The following is a 12,598-nucleotide window of genomic DNA, read 5'->3' on the forward strand; positions in this document are numbered from 1 at the left end:
TAAACACCGAGCGAGGCTGTGGTATTTTTGTTTTACTCTACGCAGGCTAAGCGTGAAATTGTGAAGCCGCACGGGAGGTGCGCAGACCCCCAGGGGAGTTCCCGGCTATGATGTGTGCGTTAATCGTTTACGGACGTGATCACTGGTAGCATGAGCCAAGCTAATGAGCCCCAAATGTGCGGAGGCGGGGGGAGGCCACGTTGCACGACTCCCTGCACTGCCGAGTCCCAATAAGGGCGAAACTGGTCTCTCGCTCACTGCTGCCCATCAATTGGTCACATTCGCTCACGTTGCGTCCGATGGTTGATCGAAGACGAGAGGGCCACAATGCAGTTCTTTCAGAACTGCTGATGGTTTTTGCATAATGCACGAGGCGGGTTCTGCTCTTGGTATGCGTTTTCGCGTGTTGTTTGAAACCCGTGGGGTTTTTGCAGCCTATGTTCTTTTTTATGTGATGATGGATTTTTGCTCGTCTTTGGAGATTTGGATAAAACTGCAAATGTTATTGGCTGCTGAGTAGAATGTAAATAAAAGGGATCCATGAAAACCGCCACCCCTCTCCTGCACAAGGAATGGATTTGTCCCGGGTTAAGACTTTAAAAGTGTCTGGGCATTGAGGCTGCACGTTCAGTGTTCACACAGTACAGCAGTCCCTCGGTTAACAGTGACATCGGTTAACGGTTCTTCGGTGAACGTTTTGCCTCCCATAGGACCACATGGTTTTGATTAACGTGCACATTATGATGGAGCGGTAACATGTTTACGTTATGTACGCGGGCACCAATTTCGGCCAATCCGAGCACCTATAAGTCGGGCTGAGCCACGCCCTCAGACAATCAGCGACGCCCATTTATGAGCGTTCAGACCTCGACTTGCCTTGTTTACATTGCGTTTTCTGTGTTTCTACTAATCCTTCAATATGTTATTACGTGTATCTCTTAATATTGAGTGTTTAAATGTTATAAATTATGTTTTTAGGGTCAAAAAGGTCAACTTCCGAACGTTAATGCTTTCGGTGAACGGTAGTTTCTATACGAACGGGAAAACAAAAAAAAACTTTAACCTAGGGACGACTGCACCTCACTCGGAGTGAAGCGAGTTCCTAGACATATGGGCATCGAAGCAGAGCTCAACCTCCGTGTACAGCGCTGCAAAGCCAGCGGCAGAATTCCCGATTCCTATGCCAGGGGCGAGTTTACCCATTGGGCAACCGCTGTTGACGTCCCCACCGAGTGGGCTTAGGTCAAGCCCCAACCACGATTTGAATGTCCTTTCGAGTTCAACTCGTGTGCGTCACAAGTTGAAACAGTTGAATGACTTCTTGTGAATTGCACGGAAGTAGATGGCCACGCAGAGCGTTACAATGAGCAATTGAGTTGGTGGCGATGTCCGCATTGAGCAGCGAGAGCACGCGAGGAGGAGCGCGGTCAACGCCGCGAGTATTTACACCCTGACCCCAAGCGTTCAAAAAACCCCCCACGTCAGGTAGTCGAGATATGCGACGACCTTCTTGCGTGCGAGGCTCAGCCACGAGAGTTGCGTGTCTCACGCCGTCAAGGGGACACCACCGCGGGGAGCGCCGTGAGCATTGCGTCTACCGGGGGGGGGTCACTTATCGCTCTGACTCAAGGCGCCCAGCTGGGCCCTGGCTCACAAACACGCAGTGCATCGTTTCACACCGCCTTTCATATTTCAAGAGACTACATTTTTTTTTTACGTTTATTGTGCTGGCATGCAAATGGGAACAATTTAATAGCATTTTGTAACGAAGTGAAAGGCGAAAGAACATACGGTCGGCAGACACAACAAGCCGGGCGTAATGCGTCGCGTCCCACAATCCCTCGCTCTGACACACGAGCTTTGCCAGAGCTGTTGCCACAGGTGATGCTTTGTTGCTATAGGAGACGTGGAACACACTGGTCATGCTGCTGCCTTTAAATATGGATTTTATTTCGTGCTTCTGAATCTGCACACAATTTGTATTTATTTAAAATATTAACTGAAATACGAATACTGTGTATATATACAAATATATATAGGCATATATGAATGACCTGGGGAGCAGTCGTGTCACGGTTAGCGCGCTGCACTACGAACCGAGCAACCCGAGTACGATCCCCGCTCACGGACAACACCAGTGACGATTATCTGAATGGGTCCTGGGCCTCCCTTAGGTAGACTCAGCCTCAAATGAATACCTAGTGCCATGTGCAGTAAACATCGCCACTAGGGAAACAAAGGCGGCCGGGCGTGGTGCCGGCCACCCACCCCTCGTGTGCCGTGCCGGCCTTCATAGGTGCTCGCAGACAGCACTTGCCCCATCAGCCCGTGAAGGATATAGGGGGATATTTATTTTTATTTATATCGATTAAAACGTTATTTCGCAGAATTCGTTTCCCTTTTAATTAAATACATTCTTAAGAAGACGCACAGGGGAAGGCACTGTGTATAGGTGTGCGGCCAGAGCACAGAACGAGTCCCAACATCGTAGAAACATTTGGAGTTTGTGTGTCTCTCTCTCTCTCTCCGTGGTCGGCGTGGATTTTTCTCCGGGTCCTCCGGTGTCTCCCTCCACATTCAGAAACAAGCGTTAAGTTAATTTGACTGTTACCAGAAAATTCGACGTGATAAGACACTTCGCTGAGCTAATATCATTTGTTGTCAGGTTGCTTCCGAAAAAGAGCTGTAGAGCTCAGTGGGTCTTACCTGGTAATATAGAAAATAGTTTAACAATTTAAACGTCACGAGAACAGTTTGTGATAAAGTTACGGGAGAGCTTGCGAGTGGAGCGGACAACTCGTCGCAGCTGTGGGGTCACCCCTCTTCATCCTCGTTCTGAGGCGCAGGGCGCAGGGTGAATCGACGCGTGGAGCGGGGCTTCTGTGGATCGATTTAGGGACCAATCGGAGTGACAGATAATCGGGGCGTGTGGATACAAGTTATTCTGTCATTAAAAAGTTCACTTTTACCAATCTACCGCTGAGAGATAATGCAAATAATGTATGGTGGTGATGGAAACTGCACTATGATTTATTGCAATGTCGGGCAATTGCTTCATGGCGAATGGCAGCTGTCGTTGTCTGTGCATGTCTGTGTTTGTGTGTGGGGAGCTATAGTGCAGCGGTTAGCATGCCGTGCTACGAATCCGGTGACGCGAGTTCGATTCCCGCTCAAGGCCAACACCACTGATGATGATAAAATCGCTCCTGGGCCTCCCCTAGGTCGACTCAGCCTCACATGCGAACATGGTGCGATGAGTAAACATCGCCACTGGGGAGATAAAGGCGGCTGGGCGTGGTGCTGGTCACCCATTCCCTCGTGTGCCGAATCGGCCTTCGTAGGTGCTACTCGAGAACAGAACGTACCCCTAGCAGTCTGTTAAGTAGTGAGGGGCAGTGCGTGTGTGGGGAGTCTGCGGGTGCTTCAAATATGACATTTCACGGGCAATTTCGAGTTGAATATATCTTTGAACTTTAACGAGTTGTCACCTATAAAATGTTACTATTTATTATATTTTGCACGCATATATTCTTGTTCCTCGATCAATTTGCTGTTCAAGTATTGTGCCGTGTTCCCCGAGTTCCGTTCAATCCAGCCCAGGTTTGTGATTGCACGCACGCACGCACACACGCACGCACACATGCACGCACACATGCACGCACACACGCACGCACACACACACGCACACACGCACACACGCACGAGCGCACGCACGAGCGCCCAATGTCGACGGGGCTCGCGCGCGGCCACGTGGACCGGGAACGTTTCGCCCGTGCGGCGTCAAAGCCCAACCGAGTGAATTGCTCGCTTTGCGCTTGTGCTGGAACACACAGAGAGGTGACTCGGTGTAGGCCGGGCACGTGGCTCCGTGAGCCAGCCATGGACTCAGCATGTTGAATGGTACAAACATGTCCAGCCACGCCCTTGCCCCACCCCCGTGACAAGAACATTGCTCTCTGGACAGACGCTCACTCCTTCTTCACTCTGATTTCCGGAAATGGAACTGCCTCCCTGATGAACACAATGTCGGCGAAATCACCGATTCTGGTCTTGAGGCCTTCAAATGCCGAACTCGCACGTGGGCATCTCCTGACTCCACCGCACGACTTATCGTGACCGAGGATCTGAGCTGCAGTGACCAATGATTACGCCGATGTCCGATATGGCTGTTGTTCACAATTGCACCCAATAAAAAAAAGCTTTAAATCTCGTCCGTGCCTCCAAGCCGCAGGATTTTCTGCGAGGGTGACGCCGTCCGTCGCGCCTCCGACGGGCAATGTCGGCGGGGGAGCAGTCCGCGAGGAGGCGCTCCGCTCCGCTCACGTTTCACGCGGGAACCAACACGGAGGGGGCGGGGAGGACCCGCCCGCCAGATGAAGCGGGCGCCGCCGTTCAATCCTTTCTGCCGTCGCGTTCAAACCGACGTGGTCCAATCTTTCCCCCTTCCATAAAAAAACGCGCGGAAAGTTTTCGCCGGGTAGGCTCCACAAATTCCTGCCAATCTCACTCAACTGTAGGGCTACAATCGTGAAGGAAGGAGTCGCAACATTAAAACGGAGACACGGCCTGCAGTGGTGTCACAGCAGCATGGGGAGCGGGGGGCGATGTTGCCGTGCATCGTCCCGATTGAGTACACCGCGGGACATTTTTCTCGATTTTGGCAAGTGTGGAGCATGACGCCGGTACGCAATGGCCTGCTCTTGTGAACGACACCACACGACCTTTAACATCCACCGCAAAGCAGACGGCGTGTGTGCTATGTTATAGTCAACACCAGGGCACTCTGCCGGATTCGAACCGCGAAACATCTCCTCCGAGCGGCAAAACGAGCTTCCGCTGGGCCACGTCCCTGCCGAGAAAGTAATTAGCGATGCATGTTTAATGACTGCCGAGATGACTAAAAGCAGGAAAACATGGCTACGTCTCTCCTTGCAGGTGCGGCGTGCGTGAAGCACCTCTCCAGCCAACTCATTCTCAATTCCCCACCGTGGCTGCGTTGTGAATTCCATGATGCTTATCCGCATCGCGGCCGGTCTTTAAAGCCGCGGGTACTTTGCTAATGGCTGCAGGACAGCAGAGCCGGGCACCGCCGCACAAAGCACTCCCAGACTTGGGAGCCCACGCGGAGTGAATCGTGCGCGTGACCCACGCAGGGCGCGATGCAAAGCTCGGAGTGAACTGAGTCTGGCAAAACAAAACCATAGCCAGGATGCTACATCCAACGCAACACTTGGAAAATAGATAACAAAGGCTCAGCACATCCATCAACAACACTCTGGCCTTCAAAGGGAAATATATATAAGCAGATTATGTTTCGGAGGAATGACCCTTTTCACGTGCCATTGCCCGAAAGCGCCGCCGATTATACCGCACGTATTTTTTCCGCTTTGTGTCCAAACTATTTTCGATGACGGTGTTGAGTTTCTGTTGTCCTTCCTTGCGCACCGCTGTCAACGCAGCAGCAGCGCCAAATTTTATATATATATTTTTTACGTTTTACATGAAGACACGTATTTCGCTGTGAAAACATGGGAGACACGCTCGCTCCATTCGCACGGAACCTACGGAGAGAAAGGTACAGCTGTTCGTTGTCTGGGGCACCGGTCTGTATGGCACAGCGGGCGGCAGCTTCCGGAACGAGCAACGCTCGAAGATACGACGACCCGAACTCACACGTCCCGAAACAGCACAAAGCCGTTCACTCGCGCGGAAACCACGCCTCCGCAGAGATGCTGCGCAAGGGATTACCTGCGGGGGAAGCCTGCAGCACGCGTCCTCCGACGAGCAGGATTAAGTGCCGCTTGCCACCTTTGGGGCAAAGATTAATATGGAGCTGAAGCCCTGCTAGCTTCGACTGCGCTACCAATATATCAGAGGCAGTCTCCAGCGGACTAAGGGGCACACTGGCGCGCAGCGCAGGCGGCTGACGGCACAGGTTGACCCCGGCGGCGCTGCATGCACAAGCAGGCCGGAGAGGTTATCCTGGAAGCCGGCCCTTTACCAAAATCCCACCGGTACGCCTCTGCAATTTCTTAAATACCCCCGGGGGTGCGCACAGGACTCAGAGGGCCGTGCGTGTGGTAATGCGGAGTACTTCTGCAGTAATGGCCTCACCTGAGTAGCTGTAAATGGTTTCAGGAAGACTTTGCGCGCGTGCGCACACTGCTGACGAACGGAAGGCAAAACCCGTCGAAACCCGGCGATGACTTGGATACTGGAGGAACACGACGATACACGGTGGAGTTGCATTTTAATTGCCATTATTACATTCATTAAGGCATTGCACGTTTGTAAAATATGCACGCATTGTTACGCCAACTTTAAACGGTGACTACTGCACATCCGTGGAACAGAGCTTCAGAGCTCATCTGATTCCTCCAGTCTAAATAAAGATTTTGAGTCTGAACTATATTTCTGAAAATCGTCCCCCAAGCCCAGAGCACGTGGGCTTGTTTGCAAACGAGCAGGGCACACCGTCCCTTACGGCACTACTCTGCCATTGTCTGCGCGCCTTGCAGAATCTCTGTTGGGTAGGAAACGCTGGTGTAAATGTGCATGGCGGTCAGGTAGCGCTCTGTTAAATTAGCTCGACTCTCAGTAATAAAGCCGGCCAGAGCACTTAGCGGTAGAGCGAGGGGCTCGCAGTCGGAAGGTGTTGTGAGTACGAACCCTGGTCAGGGGTTTACTTGGCCAATCATCCCTCTGGGGTTGTCAAAATAAATCAGTACTACTTTGTGGAGAAATAAACGCTGGTTGTCATATGAATAGACTCGCCCCTGTCATGGAAATGTAGAATTTCCACCACTGGCTGAGAGCTATGAATATAAGTGCACTGCCTCATTACTCATTGAAGCAGAAATCACTTTGGATTTGACTTCAGCCAGGGAGAGCTATTCAGAGATCAAATCTGCAGCACAAATATCCGCAGAACTTGTTAACAACTCGGTGCATACAATGCAATACCACTATCGATATTCTGTAGATATTATTGAAAGACTTGCTTCTACCACATTAAAGCTGCTTTTACGAGTTCAAAACTATGAGCTTTGGCCAAAGTAATAACGTACGAGGCTTTATTTGTCAAAATCGAACACTTATTAATCCAGTGACCAATGCGTTTTCCAAATGCCCATATCCCAGCAGCAGGAGTCAAAGCCGGCCAAAGCCTCGGTCGGCTTTGACTCTGCTGAGTCTCATCAGCATGGCGTTAACGGGTGAACGGTCGGCACCTTGATCAGAAACGAGAGCTCAGACGTGAGTCAACGCACGGGTGGGGACATCGAAACAGGGGAGAGGAGGTCCCAGTCAAGGAGTAAGATTCAATTTTGATTTAAAAGCTTTCGTGACTGCAGGGATTCATATTCTTGGTTCTTTCGGTAAAGTCACGTAGAAGGGAAACATACGATTCAGTTAAGGAGTAAGATTCAACAGCGCTTGATTCATCAACACACATGGTAGAGAACTGTTATTCCCAGTGTCTTACTTGAAAATAAATCGCCGCCACTCGGCAGTCGTCCGCTTCACATCGCAATCGCTCACCCTGAACAAACTCCCCTTCGCCAACTCGCACTGACCAGCATGGTGAAGTATGGTCAAACAATTCCCACGAATGACAGTGCAGGGAATAGGAAGGCCTTCCGCTAGCAGACAAAGGGTGGAAATTATTCTGTGTGTATAATATGAGGCTCACAGACTAAATGTAATAATATTTCTATGAAATTTGAGAAAGAAATTGCAGCCAAATATTTAGTCTGTACGATGTAAATTTCATGCAGACAGTTATGGGTGCAGTATCAATATTGATGGTGCATCGCCTCGCTGTCACTGTGTTCCAGCGCTGTTGCTGTGTTCCAGCGCTCACTCACCTCACACACATTCACTCACCTCACACACTCACTCACCTCACACACCACACACACTCACTCACCACACTCACCTCACACACTCACCACTCACCACACTCACTCACTCACCTCACACACTCACTCACCTCACACACTCACACTTACACACCCCACACACTCACTCACCCCACACACTCACTCACCCCACACTCACTCACTCACTCCACACACACACTCACCCCACACTCACTCACCTCACACACACACACACTCGCTCACACATTCACTCGCTCACACACACACTCACTCACCTCACACACTCACTCACCTCACACACTGAATCACCTCACCTCGCACACTCACACTCTCACTCACCTCGCACACTCACCTCGCACTGCAAATCACAACAGCTCTTTAAAATAACTTTTCAAGGGGTGCGTTCGCTCGTTTCTATCACAACCGTAACCGTGCTGCTGACCGCCGGACGTTTGCGTTCATTCGCTGTCGACATTCTCCCCCGCTGAGACTGTGAAGGGGCGGCGCCAACGGGAGATAGCCACGCAACCGCCAGCTCGGATGCGGTGATGAGAACGAGTGAGGAGGAAATGAGATGAGGCTCAACATTTTTTTTTAAAAAATCGATCATTTCCCGCACTACGAATGCAGAAGACGCATTAAATCATCAAAAGGAATTGATTGTAATGAACACCGCTCGACGCTAACGGCGCGCGCCACAGCGGCGCGTGGGCAACAAGCTCTCGTGGGCAATTCAAAAGGGCACCTTTTACATTTGTTCTGACACCGTACCGGCCGACTGCAAAATCAGCCCAAACGCAGCCATGATTGGGCAGAGCAGCGGGGCCCACAGAGCGTGAAATCAGGGCGACCGACCAATCAGAGTGACCAGGCAACCAGTGACCGACCAACCAGAACGACCAACCAACCAGAGTAATTAACCAGGGCGACCGACCAACCAGAGTGACCAGCCAATCAGGGCGACCGACCAACCAGTGACCAGACAATCAGGGCGACCGACCAACCAGAGTGACCAGCCAACCAGTAACCGACCAACCAGAGTAACCAACCAACCAGGGCGACCAATCAATCAGGGCGACCGACCAACCAGCGTCACCAGCCAACCAGTGACCATCCAACCAGAGTGAACGACTACGAGATTGTACATAGAAGCAGACACAAGCGGAGTCTGTTCACCTGTAACGCAGCGGTAGTTGCCTTCCTGAAGAACACCGCATGATGGAAAAATCGCGTGATAATATATATCGGGTAAAGCACAGTCCGCGATAACACGTGAGATGCGTACGCAGGCCGAACAAAGACCGAGGTGCGTGGGTAGCATCTAGAAGCATCCAGCAGCATCCCAATGCCTCGTGTGATGATGCTACGCCGAGGCAGCCGTACGTTTGCTTCTTCCTACTCGCGCTGTGAAGTAGTTCCGTTCACTCGACCGCGTTACATCCAATTCGCATCCAGCATCATAACAAAACGTGTTCCCTAAATACATTCATCGCGTTACGAAAACAGCACGTGGCATTGCCGAGGAGAACAGAGTGCGCGGCGATCTCAACACGCGAAGGCCACGGACACGGCCGCTACAGGACCGCAGTCTCAATGTAGGGAAACTGGCCACTGACATGGGCCCAAGGCGTGGGGGTCTGGGTGCTCGAGCTGTGTCCATCGGCACAAAGACAGAAGAGCAACATTGAAGGTGCCCGTTCCACTTTTGTGCAACTGAGGGCCCAGCTGTATTGGAACACAATTCATTTATCCTCAAAGGGCCAAATGATGGGAGGTCGCTCCTCACTGTCATCAGCACCAACATGCGTACAATTTTAATAATTGGCAGCACGCCACAGCCAATCAAGCGCAATTCTGTCCAGCATCGTGATTGCAACACGACTGTCAACGTTGACGATGCCTTCTGCTGCACACACGGTGATGTTTCCATAGTTCCCAGAGCCACGCTGACCACCTTCGATAAGGGAAATGCACGGGACGCTGCTTCGTCATACACGAGCTGCAACCCCGTTGTACTGAAATGTGTAAGGGACCGCATGCTTTGCTACGGAGTTCCCGTTATCAGCCCATGCACGTGGCTACGACTGGCCAAGCCCTATTAGCCTGCAGAGAGCACAGTTTACAACGAAGGTCAACATGAGTCAAAGTGATTTCCTGCTCACAATTGAGCATTGAGATGGTGCTCAGATTCCTGTTGGCAGCCCTGGGCCAGTGGTGGAAGTTCCACATTGCAAGGGCAGGGGGCGAGAGTCTACCCAGAGAACAACCGCTGTCAAGTTCCCCACAGATTGGTACTCGTTTTATCGACCCCGGAGTGGATGACAGGCTGAGTCAACCCCTATACCAGGGTCTGAACTCGCAACGTTCAGATCACGAACCGCTTGCTCTGCCGCTGAGCCGCCCAGCTGACCGTTTGAATGGGGGCAACCAAACTAACGCGAGAGTACTGAAGGCTCGCGAAACAATCTTGGTGGCAGCTCGTCAAAGGCAACGATGTTACTCGCGCAGCGCGAGGGAGCGTCTCCCCTCGTTCACTGCGCTGGGCCGATATGGAGCAACTGTTGTGCAAAGCCAGCAGAAAATGCATTGGGCGAGAAGTCTCCGATGGTCAAAACGTAATGAAAATAATATGTTATATATGGCTCTGTGCCAAAGGCACGGCCAGTTACGATTTCCCCACAAAGACGCGCCCACGTGTGCATGTGTATGACTATGGTGGGGAGCGATAGTGCAGCGGTTAGCCCTACGCTGCGCTACGAACCCGGCCACCCGAGTTTGATCCCGCTCACGGCCAATACCAATGACGATTACCTGAACCAGTCTTGGGCCTCCCCTAGGTCGACTCAGCCTCAAGTGAGTACCTGGTGCGGTGTGTAAACATCGCCACTAGGGAGACAAAGGCGGTCGGTCGTGGTGCTGGCCACCCACCAACTCGTGTGCCGTATCGACCTTCATAGGTGCTCGCTAACAGCACTTTCCGCAAGTCTGTTCAGGCTACACGGGGGATGTCTGACTACGTAGGTGTCCTTGATCAATTCCGGTAAAACAGACCCACTGCCAATCACTCGTGCCTGGGATCGTGCGCATTGACCGCCCGTGCCCAAATGAGATATTTAATGCGACTGCCCCTATTTGTATTTGCACCATGCTCCGTGCGTAGTCGAGCGTTGGTCACGCTGTCCAACACAGCAGGAACGCCGAGGTCATCGCTCCACTTTCTAATTCAGCAAGGAGCGTAGCTCTGTTCCCGGCAGTCCGTCAACCATCATCATTTTATCATGCTAACTTCATAAATGTTTAATTTAATTCCACTTATTCCAGATTCTGGGGATTAAACATCACATTCCTATGGCAGGGGCGAGTCTGTTCACTGGTCAACAACCGATGACTTCCCCCCCAAACGTGGGACTTATTTTAATGACCCCCCCCCCCCCCGGACAGGGAGGGATTGTGGACCGAGTCAATCCCCCAGGGGGCAGGAGAAAGAGGCCAAGTGAAGTGACCTCGGAAAGAGTTCCAGCAAACGTCAACTTCCGGGCCCTTTCTGTGACACGGGCCTCTGTGTGCGACACGGCCCTGTGTGTAACACGGGCCTCTGTGTGACGCGGGCCTCTGTGTGTGACGCGGGCCTCTGTGTGTGACGCGGGACTCTGTGTGTGACGCAGCCCTGTGTGTGACACGGGCCTCTGTGTGTGACGCGGGCCTCTGTGTGACACGGCCCGTGGAGCACTTCTCACTGCGTAATCTCGTGATGCGACACGCCCCAAAATCGTAATCGCCAAAAATGTATCATAAAGAGCAAGCGTGAGATATTGTCGCCGGCACGCATCTCAAATGACTCAGGATTAACAGCTACACTGAACTCGGTGTAATTGCCAGAGTCTACAAGGACAAAGATCCCCAGGATAGCCTGTAACAGACTGTTGGGTCAAGTGCCGTTGGCGAGTATCACCGATGAAGGCCGACACGGCACGCGAGCGGGGTGGGTGGGGAGTACCTGGCCCGACCGCCTTGGTCGCCCCAGTGGCGATGTTTACACACCGCACCAGGTACTCATTTGAGGCCGAGTCGACCTAGAGGAGGCCCAGGACCGGTTCATATAATCGTCACTGGTGTTGGCCGTGAACGGGAATCGAACTCGGGTCGCCAGGTTTGTAGAGCAGTGCGCTGACCGATACACTACCCGCTCCCCATACGTGCGCGCGCGTGCGGTCAATTAATGTAAATCTATTTGACCTTTAATTAAATAGGATTTCACAATTAATTGGGCGACCGATAAATCAATTAATCATTAAGACATTTCAAGATTATTATTTGTTATGGTAATTACTCATTTGAACACTACATCTGGTGTGGGGACTAATTATCCCGTGTGTTCAGATATTCACAAAGCACTCTGGGATACGAGGAGAGATTCCCACGGTCAATGAGCTGTGCAGAGACCCTGCGAGGCATCAATGAGACTAATCGCACGACAGCGATTCCTCCCAAATTAAATATCTAACCATTTAAAAGGCACGTTTTAGAGCTCTGCTATTGTGTCCATTACAAAGTGGATTTCGTGCTCTGATCGTGATGAGGGGTGGGGGGAACTACATACGAGGGATATTTGATGTCCACGTTTCTTGAAAATTACTTTGCGAGAGCATTAATTGTGGTTAAATGACCGAGCATGGGAATCATTAGTCACGTAATTCCTTTTCTGGCCCATTAACGAG

General features: G+C 51.6%; 1 protein-coding gene across 1 annotated transcript in view; it reads right to left on the minus strand.

The window, feature by feature from the left end:
* Positions 1-12,598, minus strand: part of ODF1 (outer dense fiber of sperm tails 1) — a 350,860-nt gene that overhangs the window by 16,942 nt on the left and 321,320 nt on the right. Inside the window, exon 9 of the mRNA XM_076071399.1 lies at positions 6,115-6,214. Coding sequence (XP_075927514.1) covers positions 6,115-6,214 — 100 coding nt within the window. The remainder of the gene's footprint in view (positions 1-6,114; positions 6,215-12,598) is intronic.

This window comes from Petromyzon marinus, chromosome 33, assembly GCF_048934315.1.
Source record: "Petromyzon marinus isolate PM22_M1 ecotype Great Lakes invasive population chromosome 33, UKy_Petmar_22M1.pri1.0, whole genome shotgun sequence".
Classification (NCBI taxonomy): domain Eukaryota; kingdom Metazoa; phylum Chordata; class Hyperoartia; order Petromyzontiformes; family Petromyzontidae; genus Petromyzon; species Petromyzon marinus.